A 24,836-nucleotide genomic window follows, 5' to 3' on the forward strand; every position below is an offset into this window, starting at 1 on the left:
CACAGATGGATCATGAGTGACCTCTGGAATGACCTACAATGATCTTTACCTTATTATAATACTAATCTACACCCAGGAATAAGCCTCAGCCTTATCTGCATAACACATAATGTATGTATAGGCATGTTTCATTAGGCTCAGACATGACCTTATGCCTACCTATACATAAGATGAGAAGGCTTCCCTGTCTAAATATTCATCCTAACCCTAAACAAAAGGAATCCATTTACTCTCTCTCAGAGAATCAATGGCTTTGGAAGCCATTCCCCACGATCTCATTTGTTGCAAATAAGTTCTCTTTGTGTGACAATTCAGCCTGTGCAGTTTCTAATTCACCAAAGAAAAAACTCATGTTGGTTCAGTTACACTACCCAGCACCATGAGACACCTCACTGCAAATTCCCATTCTCTCCTGTTACACTTGCACACCTGTGGGTAAAAAGGTACTACTTAAGCACTATTGAAAAAAGAAATGCTGTTTTATCTGTTAGCACATTAGTGATAGGACTGAAAATGCATAAATGCCCTCTTTGGGGGCCACCTTCCTTGAATTTTCACTAGTTGCCGACCTCCTTTGTCTCCTCCAAATCCCTAAGATGCTTTGGACCTATTTTGATAGTACGTGTTTTCTAAAAACGTTTAAAACCTTGTATCTCCTCAGCTTGCTGGTAAATTCTCACAACTAGCAACTAGCAACTGAAGCTGGCAAAAAGACAAGGCATGAGATAGTATCATCCCTGAAGAAATACTTTGTTTGAACTTAAGAAAGACACCCTCAGGAATCTACACAAAAATGTTAAAGGTCAAACCTTTAACCACGGCTGCCATCCTTGGAGCTGCAGTCCCATACACCTATTGTGCAGTACCATATATCCACATACAAATTTATGGCATAAACAATACATCTCGTTACCCCCACTCTACAAACTAATTCTCCCAAATCACCATTTAATCAAGCGAATTTCCTGCTCCAAGGTGTAATGGCTGCTCATTTCATATTAAACTGAAATAAAATACTTTCAATATTTGGACTTCTTCCCATCGGTCCAAACTTGGTTCTCATTTCTTCCCTCCTATTCACTTCTCCATACCTTAAAACTTGCTTATCATCTCCTCTTCTTTCTGTTCCTCCCACCTGACGTTCCCTTATTTACTAAGATCTATACTTTCCGAAACTCCTTTAGACAAAACGATCCCAATCCCAGGGGAAAATGGCCTTCCTTTGCAGCTGTCTTCCAAAGACAGTTCTGTTTGCTCCATGGCATAGGTATGGGCACAGAATTCTAGGCCTTCTGAGCCTTCCAAAAATCATACCACACGCAGGGCATATGTTGAGTAATCGTTTAAAAAAAAAAAAAAAAAAAAGACAAATACTTCCCCTGTTCAGTAAGGCAGAAAAAACGTTCAAGAAGTAAAAGCTTTTGGTACCTTCCTTTCCCCTTCTGTTTCAAAATGCCCCAACCCAGCTTTCTCCGCCCTCCACTCTTCCCACGTATACAGAATGCCTGAAAAATATATGCAGTCTGCAGGCTTCGCTGGACCAGCCCTTAACTCTGTGTCCCAGAACCGAAAACGCGAAGCGGGTCCATTCACCCCAGGTTCGCTCACGACCCAAGGGAGGGTCTACACGGGCCGGCCGCAGCGCGGGATTTCCGGGATCAGGCACCGGCGCCGGCTGGACAACGGAAAAGGGCTCCGGGAAAGGAGGGGTGCGAGCGAGGTAAAGAGGCCGGGAAAAGGCACCAGAACTCGACACAGGGGAACGCACGCGGCGGAACGAAGGGAGGCGCCGGCAGGGGAAAGAGAGGCCGGGGGAGCGGAAGAAGGGAGCGGAAAGCGGAAGAAGGTCTAGGGGGAGCGGAAAGGGGTAGCCGCCCGCCCTGCGGCGTGCAGGACTGAGTGGGCGCAGGAACGTACTTGAAATGTCCTGCGAGAGAGGACTCTAGCTCGTCGCTGTGTAGTGGACTTTAGCGCTTCCCCACACGAATTCCGAGCAGAGACCCGCCCGGGCTCCGCGGCGCGTTCCGTGGGAGGCCATCGCGGAGGCCATCGCGGAGGCCCACTGCCCTCTGCTGGGCGTGGGGACGCAGTGCCCAGAGCCGCGCGCGGACTTGGAGAGGTGAATGCGGGCGGCGGGAAAGGGACTAAAACTGTTCTAAGGAACGCGGCCAACCGCCCAGATGAATGTGTTCAGAATAGGGAGGCGTGATTTCAGCACACTAATTTAAATTCTAAATACTTTCGAGGGCCTGTGCTGCGCGGGTGAGGTCTCCTAGGACTTGTGAATTTGTCCTCTCTGTGTGTTACTTTGCTAAATTAACACTTAACATTATTTGTTGGGTGCATTCGACTTTTCAACAACAAAAAATGTCCAGATCATTTGTTGATGTGGGCTCTTTACTTCCTGAAATTCTTTAGCGCCTCGATAATCCTTTAATGCTCCAAACACCCGCACACGAGTCACAAATACAGGGGGTTGAAACCACAGAGAACTTAAATTACTGGTTGAAAGGGCTGATGAGGAACTTGAAGAAAACAATCTCCATCGACCCCCTTCCCTCCTTTCCTTTCCCCACTTTTTATCCGAGGACCGCATGTTTACCAGCTACTGCTCCACGTGCTGGAGGTATAGAGATAAACGGGACATTGGCTAGTTTCACAGAGGATCCCTTCGGGGAAGCACTCTATTGGAGGAAATTACGGGGACGGGGGAGTTGTAATTACGAAATCTCCTGGGAATGGGAGGAGTAGTAAATCGGCCGATCCTTCCCTGACCTCCTGTTGCCTGACCTGAAGGAGAAGTGGGTAACAGTAGGTTCCATTCTGGGAAGAGAAACCAGCTTGCAGAGACCGATGGAATCGAAACAGGGTGAGTGATGAAAGAAATAGGGTAGGTGGAGAGTTGGTTTGTGGACAGAGTCTCAAGCCTCCCGTGGCATTATAAATTCTTAATACTTGTATGCCAGATTGTTATTGATTTATATTATTTGTCAGGCACTGTTCTTGGCATTGTAAAGACCTTCTTACTTTGCAAAATGCAGTGGGGATGTTCAGTTAAAAATTGATTACATGGGGCTTAATAAAAATACTGTGCAAGCGGAGAGTATTTTTATGCAGTCTAAAGAACTAAAGGAGATGAGGCGGAGTTCCTATGAGGAAGAGGAAGGTGTAACAGGTGAGGAATCGCAGTTATACAGGTGATGAGTGAGGAGCAAAAACCTGAAGGATTTGAAAAACGAGAAAAGTTCATTTTGGCTATATGAATAAGGGGGGTGTGTATGATGGCATGTAAATGAAGCTTGAAAAGTTGGTTGTATGATGACAGTCTAAAATGAAAGCAAAACTTGAAAAACAAGTCATGTAGTGACAGTCTAGAATATTTTTTGTTGTTTACCACTTGCCTTAGGTTAATAGTTTTCTTGTTAAGTATGCATCTGTTGTAATTTTCGGGATTTAGTAATTCTGACTTATGGTAAAATGGGTTACATATGGCTTTCATGAGAAACGTAGCTTATTCCCCTTGCAAGGAGGGGAACTCTTTAAAAACCTTTGCAGAACTTTACCAAAAACGGAAGAGAGTAACACATGTAGTCTTAGATATCCATAGGGCTCTCCTCTTTCCCTTTTCCAGTGGCGTGGTTAAGAGCTTATTCAGCTGATGTGACTGTGGCAGAACAGCAAAGCATCCTGCATGACAAAATTTAAACATAATGCTTTGTCCTGAAGAATGTTTATAAAACGTAAATTCCTCAGAACTTTTTCATTGCCTTATGATTGCTTAACCACATGCTTACACAGAGCCTGAATCTCAACCTTGTTTGTTCACATGTACTTTCAGATACTATAGGAGTTTATTAGTGGCTGATATTTTTGTCATCTCCTTAGCACTGAACTCTTGTCTGATTTGGCCTTTGAATTTAGAATTGGGATGAAAGTATACATAAATAGGTGATTATTATATTTCTAGAACTGGATTTCTAAACTTGAGGTCAACAGACCTAGGAGGCTTAAGCAGTGCCCTCAAGTTTGTGTGGTACTCTTCTGTGGCATAGACAAGGGAACATGAGGAGAGGAGAGAAAAGAAGGGTGAGTTAGTAGTGGAAGGGGGATAGGAATGAGGAAGAGAAAAAAATGGAATTAACAGAAGGATATGTGAAGTATTTATTATAAGATTTACTTGAAAAAATCAGCATATCAAAGATGTCTAGTGAGACAAAAATACTAGTTACATGTATGTTTAATTTTGTAATATTTAAAGATAAGGAAATAATAGACCTGATGGCATATATACTAATTGCCCTTCTGTTGTTGGATATTGGAGAGGTAATATATGAGGACAGAACAGGCTCCTTATAAGAGAGAAGATATATTGTTCATTGATTTTGTTATTCCACAGTAATTAAAAAGGCTATGGATAAAAAAAATGCTAATGATTTTGTAAGTTTTATTTCTTATTTCTAGTTTATTTTCTAGTTTCTTTGTTCTTTTCCCTAAACAGAATACTGTGGGAAACAGCCAAATTGAGTTTCTGAAAATAGCCATCAAAGTCCTTATAAAGTTTATTTTGGCACCTTTTTAAATGTTGAAGGCATGGTAAATATAAAGAAGACCAGGACCTCTGCCTCAGTTGAATTTTCCATTGAGTTTCTATTTTATATCTGATATCTCCAGGGACACGACATCTTAGAGAATATCCAGAAAGAGCTTGGATGTATTACCTTTGGCTCTGGCTCTGTATATATACCTTCCAGTTTGTGAACTGACCTGATTAAGTGATCTTGAGAGCTTATTTTCCTAGACTGGAAGCAGGCATAAGGAACCCTGAGCCCTACTCTGTTTCATCTTCTTTAAATGGAAAAAGATAAAGGCAGCTCCAGGTTCCTTTTACCACAGAAGCCTCTTAGAGAGAGAGACAGACAGACATAGAGACAAAAAGGAGAACAGAACTAAGAGAACAGAACTGTAGTTCCAGGGCAGATAGTTTCACTTTGTTGATTAGTATGCAAAACCACACACTGAATTACTTGTTTTTGCCTCAAAACCCCTATCCTCCTTTGGAAAGTGAAGAAGAGAAAGTGAGGCAAAGTAGGTCAAATCTCAGATTCCCTCTTTAAGTTTGCCACTAACAGTTATTAGATGTTAACCTTAGTACCACTGGGTAAATTGTCTCTCCTCCCAAGAAAGTTAGAGAATTTAACAGTCTAGCCCTGACCTAAGATTCCTCTTGTAAGAGAAATTTTACATAAAGAACAAAGAATATTACCAATCAGATCCTTGTAAAATATGTATTGCCAACTACACATATTATAGATAGAATGATGTCTTATTATTTATTACTTCACTTCTTAAAAAGTATTGATATTTTTATTAATGAAACAATAAAGATTGTGTTGTATGCAAAGCCATTTTGTAAACACGAAAGGAAAATCATACCCTTGCACATTTGTAGCTACTTATCCTGGACTTGGATTTCACAGAAACCCAACAGTGAAATAAATTTTTCTATTTTGCAAATAGAGATCTTACATTTAGTTTAGAAAATGATAGGTAGGTACTGTAGTGCCTACACAGTAATAACCATATTAAGGTTCATTTAGTTCCACAAATATTAAATGTGAAACTGTGTGCTAAAGCCTGTGAATAAGATGCAGTTCTGCCCTTAAAATTTTTTTAATGTACTGGAGGGAGGAGCTTCATTTCTAATTCTCTAAGGTACTTCAATAAGGACTCTTTAGTAGTTGTCAGACCTGCCAGACTATGTGGCCACTGTGTTCTTTGTTTAGTATAGTATCTTTATGGCTGTGTGTTCTTTGTTTGCTATCTTCAATGTAGAGAAAGAGTATTTAGGAAACTAGCTTTGAAAATGGCCATTTAGAAGATTGGGAGAGATTATTGGTAAAGGCAGAGGCAGCCCCCAAAGTTTGGAATGATATCCTTCAGTTAAAAAAAAAAAAAATTGAGAAATGTTGTATACATACATATAGTGAAAAATGCATAAGAAGAATTTAAAGAACAATAATAAAGAAACAACAAAGAAAATAAGTGTGTATCCCTTACCTAGGTTAAGGAAAAAAAAACCACGTGTTTTCTGAAACCTAACTTTTTTAGTGTGTGTTAGGTGACTCAGGCAATAGCTTTCTTCATTTTTAATATCTTCATTTATTTTCATTCTGGCCAGATGACCTGAGTTTCAAACCAGGAAATAAATGTAATAGTACTTTCTGGAAGTAGTATATGAACAATAGTGTGTATAGTTTTATAACCATCTCATAAATACTTTGTTTTAATCAAATAGCCTATGTACAAAATATTTTACTGTCCATTCAAAAGGCTTGTGGTTCTAGCTATGGAGTTACATGGAATTATGTCTAAAGTTTTAAAGGTTTTTATAAATTGATAATTTATTTAAAAATAAGTATTTATTTCAAGAAAAATAGAGTGAGAACCTTGGTTGAGAGCATTTTTATTGTTTTAAAATTTGACAGAAGGTAAGCTTTAATTGTGAAAAAGAAATGTGGGCTTTATTTTTTTTTTCTTCTAGATTTGTTTCATGGAGGGGAGTGGAACTATACAATTTTCATGCTAATAGATGAGCAGTAACATAATCTTCTGAAGAAATGACACTCTGAAAATATGTAAAATATGAAAATATGAGAGTATTTAAGGGTGGCTCCCTCTGCCAATATTTTGGCCATAAGGCTCTACAAAGAAAAACAAGGCTGAGTTTATGTTTTCTTTTGGTTACTGTCCAGGAGACCTGGAATATTGCCTGATTTTTGTTGTGGTTCTTAGAATTTTAAACTTTGGAAAGAATGAAGGCAAATAAAATACCATAACTTTTTGCAGGTGATTTAATGTCATTGGATCCTTTTTTGCCTATAGAAAATCCTTAGATTTCTCTTTCTTAGATTTTATTTGAGAGAGAGAGAGAGAGAGAGTGTGTGAGCAGGGGAGGAGCAGATGAAGAGGGAGAAGCAAACTCCCCACTGAGCAGGGAGCCTGGTGTGGGACTTGATCCCAGAACTCTGGGATCATGACCTGACTCGAAGGTAGATGCTTAACCAGCTGAGCCACCCAGGTGCTCTGGAAAATGCTTAGATTTCATGATGAAAGTTTACTGGTGAAGGAAAAAAAAATCCTTTTATGATGTCAAGACTATATTTTAAGTATATTGTAAATCTCTAACAGAGCTTATTAAAAGGAGGAACTTTATTCTGGTTTTGATTAGATAGTTGAAGTATATTTGCTTTTTGTGTGCATCTTTTTGTTTCCTCGATAAAACTAAAAAAAAATTTTCGGGTAAGTTACTTTTTTTTCTCCTTGAAACAGTTAGCAACTAGTCACTAGTCAGAACTCAATAAATACCATTTAATTGTTACCAATTATATCTTACCAAATGCTTTTATCATATGTATGTGTGTTTATGCACTAAGATCCCAGTCTGTGAATTTCTTGGCCATCAAAACCTATATATAGGTGTCATTTCCATGCAAAGAAACTATTCAACCTTTTATTTTTATTTTTATTTTTTTTAAAGTAGGCTCCATGCCCATTGTGGGGCTTGAACTTGTGACCCTGAGATTGAGAGTCACATGCTCTACCAATTGGGCCAGGCAGGCACCCCTCAAGTCCTTTTTTATTTCTTAGAAAGGAATTATTGCCCATTTTAAATAATTTGACGAAGACTACTGTCCTGTTTTAAAATATCTTAATTGCTAGTATTGTCAAAATTTGTCCTTAGAGAAGCAAAGAAGGTGTCACAACTCCTTTTTTTTTTTTAACAGTCTTGAGATTTTTAAATTTTTTTTACATATCATGCCATGAATTCATAAGGAATAGGTTCCAACAGCTCAGGCTCCTGTCCATTGGTTCTTACAAAATGTGCTTTTCTGGGTAGAGCGGGCTGATGCTTCAGTTGAACTCAAACGCCTTTCTCTTTGGCTTCCTTCTTTTTCTGATCATTTCCTTCACATTCTTCAGGAAGCTGTTTGGCTCTTTGAATGCTTGATGTGCTCAATACATGAATTCTCTTAGAGAGAATCTTGCTCTTGGGCGCCTGGTAGCTCAGTGGGTTAAAGCCTCTGCCTTCGACTCAGGTCATGATCCCAGGTCCTGGGATCGAATCCCCATCGGGCTCTCTCTGCTCACTGGGGAGCCTGCTTCTTCATCTCTCTCTGCCTGCCTCTCTGCCTACTTGTAATCTCTGTCTGTCAAATAAATAAATTAAAAAAAATCTTTTAAAAAAATTGAAAAAAAAAGTATCTTGCTCTTGTTTGTTTACAGCAGTGCCAACAGCATGCTAGATAGCATTGTAGACTCTTCCAGTTTTGCTCTGGTAACATCTCTGGGGGCTTTCCTGTTTGAACAGTGCCCATCCCCTTGATGGTTACCATATCACCTTTCTTGGAGATTTGCATGTATGTGGCCAAAGACAACTCCAGGTTTTCTAAAAGCCTAGGGAATGGACTGTGGCTGTCTTTTTCTCTTTTCCTTTGTGTTGATCTTTTGGCAAATTACTGGAAGATGGCTGTTCCCATTACAACTCATTTTGAATGGTACGTTTTGGGATATTTCACTATTTTTCCAATGGACATTGACTCCTGAACTTGGGTCTAAGAGTAATGAAAGGGGAGTGAAAAAAACCAGTAGTTGGTTTGCATGGTGGTGGAGCATAATGTTCAAAAAAGAATTCTTGAGCTGCATATGGTGCAACTTAGTTTAAGTAGCACAGACTCGGGACCCTTGGGCAGAAAGAGCTACTACACTTTTACTCGATGAAGTTGGTGGTTATATGCTTAGTGCTAAGGAGACATGTGGGGCAGGTGTGTCAGATCATAAATGTCTTCTTTGAATTTCTGCTTGTAGTCATAAAACTACTGTGGCAAGGTTTCTCTCGTGCTTATCATTAAATTCAATATTAACTATCAGTGAGAGATCTGGGCAGTCTTGAGACACCCTAAGAATGTAGCTACCAAAAAAAAAAAAAAAAAAGAATGTAGCTATCAGTGCAGATTTGATCCTTATCACAACTATGAAGGCTATAGGTTAACTTTCTAGGCTAAAGACGCACATTTTTCTGCTTCTATCCCTCCTCTGTTGGAGATGAGAAATTATGCACATGGCTGGAGCTTATGAACATGAATACATCTTGTCGTGAAGATATTGGTTTTGTTAAATTTGTTTCAAGCCCCAATCCTTGTCATTCTCAATAAATCCTGAGATTTTTAGCAGAGGCTTCTTTTGCCAGCTCAAGAGATCTTGAGGCAACTTGATATTTACATATGGGTGATAATCTAGGAAGCCTCCAAATCCTTGTGTTTTTTCACAACCACTTCATACTTAGTAATAACATGTTAATTTTGAAGTTTTCCTCCCCAGTCCCACTTCCCATAGACCTAAATTTTCTACCTTTATTACCTTTATTACTTTATTTCCTCTTCAGTTTCATGCTCAAGTCCGGAGAAGCCACCTTATTTTAAATTTTTTCAATCTCTTTGAAAATGTGTACATAGATTTATACTTCTGTGGGTATACATTTGAGGTATACAATTCACTTATTAAAAATAAATGAAAATATCTTGAAATTAATTGAAATATTTAACATTGCAGTTCTATGTACTTGAGATCAAGAATACTTTCAACAAAAGGATTTGTCCTTGTCCGGGACAGTTTTGCTTTCAGTTAAAGATTATTAGTTCATTTGACCAGAATAGCTCATTTTTAGTGATGCTAGATAACTAATGACCATAATTATAGAGGTACTTTCTTTCCATAGACAGAGCTTTTACTCTCCTTTGGAAAAGCAGGCACCTATGCCTTTGAATCAGGCTTAAGTTTTGAGAACTGGGGAAAGAAATAAGGTAGATATAGGCAATAACATGCAGTAATATTTGCAGAAAAATTATTTATTTCAAATGAATGATTCTTTACAGCAATGCCAATAGCATGTAGTAGTAATTGTCAACGTTTAGAGATTGCCTCATTTTCTTCAGTTTTAGGGTATCATGTAATTTTCCTATCTGTCCAATAATTTTATGTAGTACCAATCAAGTACCTTTTATTACACTAATACAGGGGGTGGGAACATCTATAATATAAATTTATTCTGCATTTGTTCTGCATCATTACGTATTTCTTTGTTATAATTGGATTCTTTTGTTCATTTTGAAATTTATTTCAGAAATCTTGCAATATCTCCTAAGTTAACCGAAAATTTCCTGTAATAATACAGGATTATGTTTGATAAGCATTCCTTTTAGGTTTCAATATCTTCAAGAGGCTTTACATGTGTTAAAACTAATTCATACCATAGAATCTGTCATCTTAATTGTATCATTTTCTAATCTGATAGGACTGGTGGTGGGATGGGAGAATGGTATAGAAGTAAGCATATTATATGAGTTTTGGAAAAGGAATATAAAATTGGCCCCAGGTGAAGGTATTAAAGGTCATTTTAAGTACTTAGATATTTTATTTTGCAACTTGGAACTTTTGACTACTTTGCTTGGTTGCTTACTAGGTGCTGTTTTGTCACTTTGACTCAGACCAGTATTACTCATAGTCCATAAGTGGGCCCCTTGTGCTTTTATTATTCTTTACTGATAGGTTAATGTTAATAACTATAGCCACAGACAAATAGTCACTTTTTGGGCAGGGGAGGAAAGGAGCATGGACATGTCTGGGTTTTTTTGAGAGGGAGAGAGGAAGAGAGAGGAAGGGAGTGAGGGAAGTTGGCAGAGGGATAGAATCTTTTAAGAGGACTCCCTGCTCCCAACCTGGGACTCGATCCAACAACCCAAGAGATCATGAGATCATGTGATTATGAAATCATGACCTGAGCCGAAACCAAAAGTGGGATGCTTACCTGACTGAACCACCCAGATGCCCTGGACATGTTCTGTCTAAATAAACACTTGTCTGCTTATTTCCATGCATGTGAGCACTTCGCATCCTTTCCACTTAGCCTGCATATTTTCTTTTAAGTTTCTAGTCATTTTTATTCCAGAATGCAGAGACAATGCCTAGATCTACTATAGCCTAAACTACAATAGGTAGAGCCTCTTTGCCTGGTCCTCTTTTCCTATAAGATTTAGGAATGAATTGATAAAAATCTAAAAGAATTTGATTCTGGTTAGGATCCTTGAAATCTTAACCCTTTTAGGAATAACCCCAGGAGTTGTTAGAAATCATTTTGAAAGCTTTTGCATGGACAGATGAATGTTCAAGTTGAATATAGATGACAGAGATTCTAAGAAAAATTTTACTAAGTTCCAGAGTGCTAACTTCCACTTCTAGGTCAAGTAACTTCTGGGTTCAAAGAACTTATTATAGTTAAGGTGCTTTTTTTTTTTTTTTTTTTTTTTTTTTTGTGAGATTTCATTTATTTATTTGAGAGAGAGAGAGAGCATGAGAGGAGAGAGGTCAGGGGGAGAAACAGACTCCCCGCCGAGCAGGGAGCCTGATGGGGGACTCTATCGCAGGACTCTAGGATCATGACCCGAGCCGAAGGCAGTCACTCAACCAACTGAGCCACCCAGGTGCCCCAGTTAAGGTGCTCTTAATATCTTTTAGGAAGTGCCTGAAAGGGCTTCTTACTTAGATTGCCAGCGGTCTAAAATCTCAGCTTTTGTGTTTAGACATTTGAAAGTTATCCTGTAAATTTTCTTTAAAATACTCAGGGGAAGCAGAAGAAGGGTTGTATGTGTTGTATGTGAGATGGCAGTTAGATGAAACAAGTTTTCAAAAATGTTGATAATTTTCAAGCTATGAGATGAAAATTCTCTATACTTCTCTCTACTTTTGTGAATGTTGGAAATTTTTATTCTTTCTACTTTTGTGAATGTTAGAGAATTTCAGAAATGAAAAGTTGTTGTTGTTGTTGTTGTTTTTAAGAAGGAGTTGGGGGCCCCTGGCTGGCTCAGTCGGTTAAGTGCCTGACTCGATTTCAGCTCAGGTCATGATCTTAGACTCTTGGGAATGAGCCTTGTGTCAGGCTCCATGCTCAGTGCAGAGTCTGATTAAGATTTTCTCTCTCCCTCTCCTTTTGCCCCTCTCCCATCACTCAGGCTCTCTCTATCTTGCAAATAAATAAATGAATAAAATCTTTTAAAAAATTAAAAAAATAAAAAAGAGCTGAAGGCAATATGAGTAAATGTTAATATTTACTAAAAATGAGGAATGGGTATTCGTTATATTTTTTTTCCTATTTTTTAAAAATCTTGGAACATTTCAGAATTAAACTTAAAAAAATTGCCTTGGATGCTGGAACACTGAAAAGAAATAAAATAAAATAAAATGGAAAAAAATTGCCTCTCCATCCATGAGTATTAAAATATGAGGCTGTTTCCTGAAAAATTAAGCTCATAAAATGTAGAATAAATGTCAGTTTGTTAGCCTTGATGTATACTAGTGAGTACCCTTCCAGTAGGAAAGAAAGAGGATTAACTGTTAAGACCATAAGGAGTTTGTTAGTAAGAATAAAGTTGTGGCAGTTGAAAGTCACAGCACTTATGGCACCTTTTTTTATTGGAGGAATAGCATTAAGATCTTATTCTTGGATATTGTTTTCAAAGACAACAAGCACCTAACTCACTACCATTCTTTTTTGTTAAACCCTCTCCTATGTATCACAGCACATTAGGTCATACTGTGTCTAATATAAATTACATTTTATTTACTTTTTTTTTAGATGAGTTTAAGGAACATCTTGGTCTCCTCCATATTGTATTCAAAGTCATCTTAATGAGGAAATTTTGAAATACTGTTCCCGAGTTCTTAAAGTATATCTGTTTAAGGGATTGCGTGCCATTGTGTAATACTTTTAAGATTTATTTATTTATTTATTTATTTGACAGAGCGAGATCACAAGCAGGCAGAGAGGCAGGCAGAGAGAGAGGAGGAAGCAGGATCCCTGCTGAGCAGAGAGCCCGATGTGGGCCTCGATCCCAGGACCCTGAGATCATGACCTGAGCCGAAGGCAGCGGCTTAACCACTGAGCCACCCAGGCGCCCCATTGTGTAATACTTTTAGATACTTTCACAGTTAAAAGTATTCTGCTGTGTCACTTTAACAAAAATGTCCCTTTGAAGGTGAAACAATTTAAAATAGAAGGGAGATCATGTTGTAATCTTTAGATGACCTGTTCTCCACCTGCTTCTGATATCATTTTATAACTCACATATTAGAGATATTTCTAAAGGTATAAAAACAAACTTGTGACATTCCATTTGGCAACCTGATGATTTATTTTCTTCATTAAGCATTTAAATACCTTGTTTGTGTTGAGCACTATACTCGGTCCTAGTGACAAAGGGTATGTACCTCAGAGAACTCTCTTAGGAAGCTTCCTGTCTGGTGAGAAAGACAAATGAAAAATAAAATTAAAATGATGTGTAAAATGTGCTAAAATGTAATCATATAATGCATTGGGATAGAAAAATAAAAGGAATAATTATCTCTGCTTAGGAAATCACTTATAAGAGCAAATTTAGGAATTTAGGTTTTAAAGATGATATTAGGTACTTACCAGGTCAGTGAGGAAGGAAAGGCATTATATGGGGATGTAATAATATAAAATAGCAAGGTAAATTTGTGGAATTCTAGTCGTTTGGTGTCCACATAGACTATGTGTAGAGATGTTATGAGAGACTTAAGTTACCAATAAGGGCCCAATCAAAGTGAGCTTTGGACTTGATCCTTTTGTTATTAGAAAGCTACTGAAAAACCCTACGTTTGGAATAATTTGACTAGATTACAGAGATAGCTCTCATTTTAAGGAATAGTGTGAAACTAATTGGTGACATAAATGTTATATAATGAGGTTTGAACTATGTTGATAGTAGAAGGAATAAAGGATGGGAAAGATAAGGAAAAAGACATTTTACAGGTAGGTTGCATATGAGAAATGAAGGAGGGGAAGGAGACATGTTTTTCTGTGGCCTGCAGGTTGGTGATATTATAGATATTTAAGGGAACAAATAAAGAAGGAGCAACAGGTTTTAGGAGAAGTATGACTTCAGGTTTAGACGATGATTTTTGAGAAGCCTGTGTACATCTAGAGGTGAGGAATAAGGAGATTTCTGTTTGAATTAGGAGTACGCAGGTATAAGGTTTCTGCTGGAGATGGTAATGTGGGATTTGTTGTTTTATGTGTTTTAATAAATGCTACAGACTGAAGAATTCCAACAAATCAATCATAAAAAGGAAAATAATAGAAAAAATGGGCAAAAAGCTTTAATAGATACTTTAGAAAATATATACAAGTAACCAGTAAGCATATGAAAATGGAGCTTGACTTCATTAGACATCATAGAAAAGCAAAGTGAAACCACAATGACATACTTCTCTTTAGAATGCCTAAAATGAAAAAAAAAAAAAAAAGTAAAAGATATTAGCAGGTGATGGTAAGATTGTGAAACAACTAGAACATTCACTAGCTGTGGAAATAGTGGTATATATTGGTACAACCATTTTGGAAAACTCTTTGGTATCTTTTCAAGTTGAACAAATGAACAGATTCAGTAATGGGAATCTAGCTGTGGGTGTGTGTGTATGTGTGTATGCATGTGTGTGGGGGGTGGAGAGAGAGAAAGGAAGAGAGGAAAGAGGGGAGAGAGACAGGTGAATATTGATATGTAGAGTTTGCTGATACTCCCACCATGCTCAGTTTCAAGCCCCCAATGGTTTAAAAAACCAACTTGCAAAATTCTTCAGTGTTTAACAATCAGTATGTCAGCTGCAGCCAGACAAAATAATTCCACTTTTAGATATAGCCAACAGAAATATATCTATCTACTACAATAAATAAATTGTGGTATATTCATATAATAAAACACAACAATGGGAAGAATAGAATATTTAGACTGTAATTATACGTAATAACCATAATGGATGTAACAAACACAGTTGAAACCAGGCACAGAAGAATATATACTATTCAATTTGTATAAAATTCAAAACAAAAAACTAATCTAGGGTATTAGAAGTTAGGGTAATTATTATCCTTATAAGGAGTTGTGACAGAGAGAAGACACAACAGACCTTTGAGCTTTGTATCATTTTGTTTAGCTTTTACGTTCTGTTTCTTGATCTGGGTGTTACTGACTTGAGTGTATTTACCTTGTGAAATTCATTGAGCTGTTAGCTTATGATTTGTATACTGTTTTGAAAGTATGTTTTATGTCAACAAAAATGCTTACAGAGGGCAAAAATCCTTATGGGCAGAGATGAGATTATCTGGGATGTATATATACAGTGAGAAGAGAACAGTGACAAAATGTTGGGGAATGCAAGAAACCATGCACATGTTCCTATTTCTTTCCCCATATGCCTCAGGTTTCCTATGAAAATATTGCAGAAGGCAAGAATAATGCTGAGAATGAAATCTCTATTAGAGAGTAGGATTGCTTCTGTAACATTCCTGCATAGAGACTGTTTCCAAGGGGACATTGGACTGAATTTATTCTTTGATTTTGCAAAAGTTAGAGTTGGAGGAAGAAGAGCTTCTATCATGAGAAAGACTTTCCAGGAGGCAGGAGATGGTGCTAAACACAGAATAGCAACATTTTTGTAAACGTTCCCAGTGTATTGGATCCCAGTAATGTACTGTAACTACATCATCATCTCTCAGTGATAGACTGAAATGGAATACTTTGTGAATTATTTGGTTTGGGAAGGAGGGGAAAGGGAAAGATTTCCATACCCACCTTCTCCTCAGAGTGCTTTTAAGAGGTGGGGAAATAGGAGAGGAGTCAAGATGGCAAGGAGTAGCAGGCTGAGAGGACATCAGGATGCAGGAGTTCATTTAGATAGTTATCAAACCATTCCGAACACCTACAAATCCAACAGGAGATCAAAGAGAAGAAGAGCAGCAATTCTAGAATCAGAAAATCGACCACTTTCTGAAAGGTAGGACTTGCGGAGGAGTGAATGCGAAGTGATGGGAAGATAGACCTTGGTGGGAGAGGCCAGCTTCCTGCAAGCAGCGGAACAGCAGAGCACAAAATCAGAACTTTTAAAAGTCTGCTTCACTGAGGGACATCGCTCCAGAGGCTAAGCGGGGGTGGAGCCCTTGCTACAACAGCCTGGTCTCAGGCCCCATGGGGTCACAGAAGGATCAGGGGTGTCTTGAGTGTAGCAAAGCTCACATGTATTAGAGCGGGGAAGCCGGCTACAGAGACAGAGCTGAGGATTGAGCTTAAACTGTGACCCATGGCACAGTCGGCCACTGCTTTTTGAGCAGTGACCCCACAAGTGGCAAATCCAGGGAGACTCATCTTCCTTCTCTGGAGGCAGGAATCTGCCTTGCTTGAAGACTCCAAATGGGACTGTGTGCCCAGACAGAAATGCTCAGGCACAGGCCGGGTGAGCTCGAAGTGTGGCTGGAGACCAGGGAGATGAGAGTGATTGAGGGTTTTTCTCCAAGGGCGCACTGGGGAGTGGGGCCCCCAGCTCTCGGTTTCTCTGGGCCTGGTATTGGGAGGCCACCATTTTCATTCCCATCCTCCAGAGCTCTATGGAAAGTGTTCAGGGAACAAAATCTCCCAAGAGCAAACCTGAGCAGATTACTTAGCCCAGCCCCTGACAAGAGCAGTGCAGTTCTGCATCTGGCAAAGACACTTGAGAAGCACTACGACAGGCCCCTCCCCCAGAAGATCAGCAAGAACATTCAGCCAAGATCAAACTTACTGATCAAGGAGAACAGTGGAATTCCAGAGGAGGGGAAGGCAAAGCACGGAATTCATGGCTTTCTCCCCATGATTCTTTAGTGTTGCAAAGTTAGTTAATTATTTTATTTTTTTCTTATTCTAATTTTTTAAACTTTTACTCTTTCCTCTTTTAATGTTTTTTAATTAGTTTATCTTAACAATACATTTCTTATTAAAAAAATCTTTTTGAACCTTCATTATTCCAGTCATATTTTATCCTTCATTATATCTAACTTTTATTTTTTGTATACATATAGGGTTTTTTTCTTCTAAACAATTTTGGGATACAACTTCTTCTAATAGATCAAAATATACCCAAAATCTAGCACAGGGCTTTGTTCTAGTCTCCAGCCTGAGCAAATTCTCTCCACTTTCTTTTTCTTTCTTTTCCCAACCAACTTATCTTATTAACTCTTTTTTAGAATTTTTAAAAAATTTTCATCTTTACAGTCCTATTCCATTCCTTCATTGTGTTTACCTGTGTGTGTGTGTGTGTGTGTGTGTGTGTGTGTGTTTCTGTGTGTGTAAAAAAAAAAAAAATTTTTTTTTGGGAGGTAGTTTCTTCTAAGAGACCAAAATATACCCAAAATCAAGTAGGTAGTTCTGTTCTCTTCACCAGTCTTAAATATATGTTTTTTTTTAATTAAAAAAAATTTTTTTTTGAACTTCTTTTTACCCCCTTTCTTCTCTCCCCATGATTTGGGGTCTCTTCTGATTTGATTAATGCACATTTTTCAGGGGTCTTTGCCACCCTTTTAGTATTTTATTCTCTTGTTCACATATTCTTATCTGGATAAAATGACAAGGTGGAAAAACTCAACTTAAAAAAAAAAAAAGAACAAGAGGCAGTACCAAAAGCTAGGGACCTAATCAGTATGGACATTAGTAATATGTCAGATCTATAGTTCAGAATGATGATTCTGAAGGTGCTAGCTAGGCTTGAAAAAGGCATGGAAGATAATAGAGAAACCATGTCTGGTGAAATAAAAGCCCTTTCTGGAGAAATAAAAGAACTAAAATCTAACCAAGGTGAAATCAAAAAAGCTGTTAATGAGGTCCAATAAAAAATGGAGGCTCTTACTACTAGGATAAATGAAGCAGAAGAGAGAATTAGTGATATAGAAGACCAATGGCGGAGAATAAAGAAGCTGAGCAAAAGAGAGACAAACAACTACTGGACCACAAGGGGAGAATTTGAGAGATAAATGATACCATAAGACAAAACAATATTAGAATAATTAGGATTCCAGAAGAAGAAGTAAGAAAGAGGGGGGCAGAAGGTACATTGGAGTTAATTATTGTAAAGAATTTCTCTAATACGGCAAAGGGAACAAGCATCAAAGTCCAGGAGGTGCAGAGAACCCCCCCTCAAAATCAATAAAAGTAGGTCCACACCCCATCGTCTAATAGTAAAACTTAAAAGTCTTAGTGACAAAGAGAAAACCCTGAAAGTAGCCCGGCACAAGAAGTCTGTGATATACGATGGTAAAAATATTAGATTTGCAGCAGACTTATCCACAGAGACCTGGCAGGCCAGAAGGAACTGGCATGATGTATTCAGAGCACTAAGTGAGAAAAACATGCAGCCAAGAATACTATATCCAGCTAGGCTATCATTGGAAATAGAAGGAGAGATAAAAAGCTTCCAGGACAAACAAAAACTGAAAGAATTTGTAAACACAAACCAGCTCTACAGGAAATTTTGAAAGAGGTGTTCTAAACAAAGAGAGAGACTAAAAGTAGTAGATCGGAAAGGAACAGAGACAACATCCAGTAACAGTCACCTTACAGGCAATACAATGGCACTAAATTCATATCTCTCAGTAGTTCCCCTGAATGTAAATGGGCTAAATGCCCCAATCAAAAGACACAGGGTATCAGAATGGGTAAAAAACCAAAACCCATCAATATGCTGTCTACAAGAAACTCATTTTAGACCCAAAGACACCTCTAGATTTAAAGTGAGAGGGTGGAAAACAATTTACCATGTTAATGGACATCAAAAGAAAGCTGGGGTGGCAATCCTTATTTCAGATCATTTAGATTTTAAGCCAAAGACTATAATAAGAGATGAAGAAGGACACTATATCATACCCAAAGGGTCTGTCCAACAAGAAGATCTAACAATTTTATATATCTATGCCCTAACGTGGGAGCAGCCAACTATATTAACCAGTGAATAGCAAAATCAAACAAACACATCAACAATAATACAATAATAGGGGACTTTACAGCCCCCTCCCTGAAATGGATAGATCATCCACACAAAGGATCAACAAGGAAATAAAGGCCTTAAATGACACACTGGACCATATGGACATCACAGATATATTCAGAACATTCCATCCCAAAGCAACAGAATACACATTCTTCTCTAGTGCACATGGAACATTCTTCAGAATAGATCACATCCTGGGTCACAAATCAGGTCTCAACCAGTACCAAAAGATTGGGATTATTCCCTGCATATTTTCAGACCACAATTCTCTGAAGCTAGAACTCAATCACAAGAACAAAGTTGGAAATAACCCAAATACATGGGGGCTAAAGAGCATCCTGCTAAAGAATGAATGGGTCAACTAGGAAATGAAAGAAGAGTTGAAAAAATTCATGGAAACAAATGATAATGAAAACACAATGGTTCAAAATCTGTGGGACACAGCAAAGGCAGTCCTGAGAGGAAAATATTTAGCGATGCAAGCCTTTCTGAAGAAAGAAGAAAGGTCTCAGATACACAACCTTACCCTACACTTAAAGGAGCTGGAGAAAGAACAGCAAGGAAAGCCTAAACCCAGCAGAAGAAGAGAAATAATGAAGATCAGAGAAGAAATCCATGAAATGGAAACCCCCAAAAAACCCGATAGAAAAAATCAATGAAACTAGGAGATGGTTCTTTGAAAGAATTAATAAGACTGATAAGTCCCTGGCCAGACTTATCAAAAAGGAAGGAGAAAGAACCCAAATAAATAAAATCATGAATGAAAGGAGAGATTACAACCAACTCCAAAGAAATACAACTATAGGAACATATTATGAGGAACTATACACCAGCAAATTTGACAATCTGGAAGAAATGGATGCATTCCTAGAAACATATAAACTACCACAACTGAACCAGGATGGAATAGAAACCCTGGAGAGACCCATAACCAGGAAGGAGATTGAAGCAGTCATCAAAAATCTCCCAACAAACAAGAGCCCAGTGTCAAATGGCTTACCAGGGGGAATTCTACCAAGCATTTAAAGAAGAATTAATTCCTATTCTTCTGAAACTGTTCCAAAAAATAGAAATGGAAGGAAAACTTCCAAACTCATTTTATGAGGCCAGCATTACCTTGATCCCAAAACCGGACAAAGACCCCATCAAAAAAGAGAATTACAGACCAGTATCCTTGATGAACATAGTTGCGAAAATTCTCACCAAAATACTAGCCAATAGGATCCAACAGTACATTAAAAGGATTATTCATCACGAACAAGTGGGATTTATTCCAGGGCTGCAGGGTTGGTTCAACATCCTGCAAATCAATCAATGTGATACAATACATTAATAAGAGAAAGAACAAGAACTGTATGATACTCTCAATAGATGGTGAAAAAGCATTTGACAAAGTACAGCATCTTTCTTGATCAAAACTCTGCAAAGTGTAGGGATAGAGGGTACATACCTCAATATCATCAAAGCCATCTACGAAAAACCCATTGCAAATATCATTCTCAATGGAGAAAACTGAGAGCTTTTCTGCTAAGGTCAAGAACACGGCAAGGATGTCTACTATCACCACTTCTATTCAGCATAGCACTAGAAGTCCTAGTCTCTGTAATGAGACAACAAAAAGAAATTAAAGGCATCCAAATCAGCAAAGAAGAAGTCAAACTATCACTCTTCTCAGATGATATGATACTAGATGTGGAAAACCCAAAGGACTCCTCTCCAAATCTGCTAGAACTTGTACAGGAATTCAGTTAAGTGTCAGGATATAAAATCAATGCACAGAAATCAGTTGCATTTTTATACACCAACAAGAAGACAAAAGAAAGAGAAATTAAGGAGTTAATCCCATTTACAGTTGCACCCAAAACCATAAGATACCTAGGAATAAACCTAACTAAAGAGGCAAAGAATCTGTACTCAGAAAACTATAAAGTACTCATGAAAGAAATTGAGAAAGACACAAAGAAATGGAAAAATATTCCATGCTCATGGATTGAAAGAACAAATATTGTGAAAATGCCTATGCTACCTAAAGCAATCTACACATTTAATGCCATCCCTATCAAAATGCCATCCATTTTTTTCAAAGAAATGGAACAAATAATCCTAAAATTTATATGGATCCAGAAAAGACCTCAAATAGCTAGAGGAATGTTGAAAAAGAAAGCAAAGTTGGTGGTATCACAATTCCGGACTTCAAGATCTATTGCAAAGCTGTCATCATCAAGACAGTATGTTACTGGAGCAAAAAGAGACACATAGATCAATGGAACAGAATAGAGAGCCCAGAAATAGGCCCTCAGCTCTACGGTCAACTACTCTTTCACAAAGCAGGAAAGAATGTCCAATGGGAAATAGACTGTCTCTTCAACAAATGGTGATGGGAAAATTGGACAGCCACATGCAGAAGAATGAAACTAGACCATTTCCTTGCACCACACACAAAAATAGATTCAAAATAGATGGAAAGACCGTAGTGTGAGACAGGAATCAATCAAAATCCTTGAGGAGAACACAGGCAGCAACCTCTTTGATCTCAGCCGCAGCAACTTCTTCCTGGAAACATCACCAAAGTCAAGGGAATCAAGAGCAAAAATGAACTATTGGGACTTCATTAAGATAAAAAGATTCTGCACAGCAAAGGAAACAGTCAACAAAACCAAAAGACAACTGACAGAATGAGAAAAGATACTCACAAATGACCTATCAGATAAAGGACCAGTATCCAAAATCTATAAAGAGCTTACCAAACTCAACACCCAAAGAACAAATAATCCAATCAAGAAAGCAGAAGAAATGAAAAGACATTTCTGCAAAGAAGACATCCAAATGGCCAACAGACACATGAAAAAGTGCTCCACATCACTCAGCGTCAGGGAAATACAAATCAAAACTACAATGAGATACCACCTCATGCCAGTCAGAATGGCTAAAATTAACAAGTCAGGAAAGGACAGATGCTGGTGAGGATGTGGAGAAAGGGGAACCCTTCTACACTGTTGGTGGGAATGCAAGTTGGTGTAGCCACTCTAGAAAAGAGCATGGAGGTTCCTCAGAAAGTTAAAAATAGAACTATCCTATGACCCAGCAATTGTATTACTGGGTATTTACCCTAAAAATACAAATGTAGTGATCTGAAGGGGCACGTGCACCCAATGTTTATATCAGCAATGTCCACAATAGCCAAACTATGGAAAGAACCTAAATGTCCATCAACAGATGAATGGATAAAGAAGATGTGTTGTATATATACAATGGAATATTATGCAACCATCAAAAGAAATGAAATCTTGCCATTTGTGATGATGTGGATGGAAATAGATGGTATTATGCCGAGTGAAGTAAGTCAATCACAGAACGACAATTATCATATGATCTCCCTGATAATGAGGAATTTGAGAGGCAAATTGGTGGGTAGGGAAGGGAAAAACTAAACAAGATGGGATGGGGAGGGAGCAAAACCATAAGAGATCTTAATCCCAGAAAACAAATTGAGGGTTTCTGAGGGGGAGGAGGGTTAGAGAGGGTGGTTGGATTATGGATATTGGGGAAGGTATGTGCTCTGGTGAGTACTGTGAAGTGTGTAAACCTGGCAATTCACAGACCTATACCCAGGGGCTAATAATACATTATATGTTAATGAAAAATAAAAATTAAAAAAGTGTGGGGAAGTAGTCTCAATTAAATATATTAGAAAACTGTTCACTTTGACTATTGCATATTTTTCTGTTTTCCAGAAATGGCTGGAAATCTTTTGAAGACATCATCTTTGACTGTAAAGAAAAAATTACTGCATCAGATGGGAGTATCACTTTATAATACATCTCATGGGTTCCATGAGGAAGAATTAAAAAAAAAACTTCAGCAGTTTCCTGGTGGATCCGTTGACCTTCAGAAGGAAGACAGTGGCATTGGCATTCTTACTCTGAATAATCCAAGTAAAATGAATGCCTTCTCAGGTATATATAGAGATTTTTCTTTTGCTAAAGAATGACACTAAATCTAAGCTGCTATCACATGATTTTTGTCTTTACTCTGGTGACAGAATTCTTCAAAGTTGTGATACTGTTACAATATGCATACTCACACTCAATACCCAAAACTGTCACTTGAACCAAGAACATTTTTTACTAATTGTATTTTAATCTTTTTTAAAAAATCCATTAATGTGGATGTTGATAGAAAGGAAACTTTCAAATTAATCTTGATTATTTTTTCCATTGACTTTTACTGACTAGATAATGACTTCATTTGTTTATGTTTAGCTAATGTCCCTGGGAGACAAGGGGAAGGAGCTTTCAAAGATTTTTGAAAACAGAAGAGAGAAACCTTTAAATGAAAAAAGAAATTAGTTAAAATGTTTTTTCTGTGACTTGAAATAAGACTGTCATTTTAACCATGTAATTCCAATAATCAGTGAAAACACTGTCCTTGCCTATGTGTTTCCTCATTCCTGACGCTTAGATACTGGTAAATACCTTCTATTTGCTAGGTAGCATTCTTGGGCATGCATGAATTTCATATTTAAGGGACCCAAAAGTCCAGGACATGTGGTACTTTGTAAGTTAACACCAAAGTTCAAATTTGAATTACACTACTAAGTTACAACAGAGCTCATGAGTAACACTGCTGACTGTCTAGCACTCCTACTTTTTTCAAGGTGATTTTGGCAGTTTCTATTTGTCAGTGATGTACCTCATGGGTGGTTGATAATATTATGCAAGCGCTAATGAGTAACCTTGCTGACTACCCAGTTAGGATGACTTTGACAATTTCTGTTTTTCAGTTATGCACTCGTAATCATGGGGGGTAAATTATATATTGTAGTATTTGAAATACTGGGCTTAAAAATGTCTCAATAAAAAATTTTCATACCTTTAGGCAAAAGTCAATAGACTGTAAACTGTAAATGATCAGTGGTGGGTCTTTAAAATAAAAGATGACTTTTCTTTCCTTTCAGCATAATTCAGAGATCTCTTTCTCTCTCTCTATTAGTGTTATGCAATAGAAGTATAATGCAAACACAGGGGCACCTGGGTGGCTCAGTGGGTTAAAGCCTCTGCCTTCGGCTCAGGTCATGATCCCAGGGTCCTGGGATTGAGCCCCACATCAGGCTCTCTGTTCAGTGGGGAGTCTGCTTCGCCCCCTCTCTCTCTGCCCACCTCTCTGTCTACTTGTGATCTCTGTCTGTCAAATAAGTAAAATCTTAAAAAAAAGAAATATAATGCGAACATAAATGTGACCCACATATGTAAAATAAATTTCTAGTAGCCATATTTTTAAAAAGTAAAATAAAAAAAGGAAACAGGAGAAATTAATTTTAATATTCTTTAAGCCAGTATATAAAATATTTCTTTTGCTAAAGAATAACACTACATCTAAGCTGCTATAGAGAATAAAACCCAATTTTAATATTAGCATAGGGTAAGTAAAATTAGAAAGGTAAGACTGCTCTCAAAAATTAGACTAGAATAATAGTTTAAATTTACTGAGTAGCTATAAATAATTTATATTAGTAAGTAGCATTCAAATGTAACTAAATACTAATTTCATGGCTAATATTTAAAGCAAATATGAACAGCGATGCTTTGATTTGGGTAATGGTGTTTGATTGAGTTAGCTGGGAGAAAATGAGTGAGCTGGCAACCCCACAGCCCTGGTTTGAAAATTACCCAACCAGGTACTCTATTAAGGTTCCTTCCAACTTTTACGCTTAGTTTACAAAGTTTAAAAAGATGAGTTCACGATTAAGTACTGGTACAGATATCTCATACTCAAAACCAACATTACTTTTTAGAAGATTAACTATTAGGGATGATTGAAGAACCATACTTACTTACATAGATTTATTCTTAGCCTAAATGCACGGTGGTTTTTTTTTTTGTTTTGTTTGTTTGTTCTTTGTTTTTGAAAGA

The 24,836-nt window shown here is 37.7% G+C and overlaps 1 protein-coding gene across 3 annotated transcripts in view; it reads left to right on the forward strand.

Moving 5' to 3' along the window:
• Positions 1-1,041: 1,041 nt before the first annotated feature.
• Positions 1,042-24,836, forward strand: part of ECHDC1 (ethylmalonyl-CoA decarboxylase 1) — a 71,369-nt gene continuing 47,574 nt past the window's right edge. The window contains exons 1-2 of one of the 3 annotated variants that reach the window (XM_044249300.1): positions 1,042-1,720; positions 22,659-22,880. In XM_044249300.1, coding sequence (XP_044105235.1) covers positions 22,661-22,880 — 220 coding nt within the window. In that variant the 5' untranslated portion in view covers positions 1,042-1,720; positions 22,659-22,660. Of the gene's footprint in view, positions 1,721-1,844; positions 2,120-2,754; positions 2,870-22,658; positions 22,881-24,836 lie in introns of those variants that run through there. The other 2 variants (XM_044249319.1, XM_044249311.1) reach the window with 2 other exon arrangements.

This window comes from Neovison vison, chromosome 1, assembly GCF_020171115.1.
Source record: "Neovison vison isolate M4711 chromosome 1, ASM_NN_V1, whole genome shotgun sequence".
NCBI classification, from domain to species: domain Eukaryota; kingdom Metazoa; phylum Chordata; class Mammalia; order Carnivora; family Mustelidae; genus Neogale; species Neogale vison.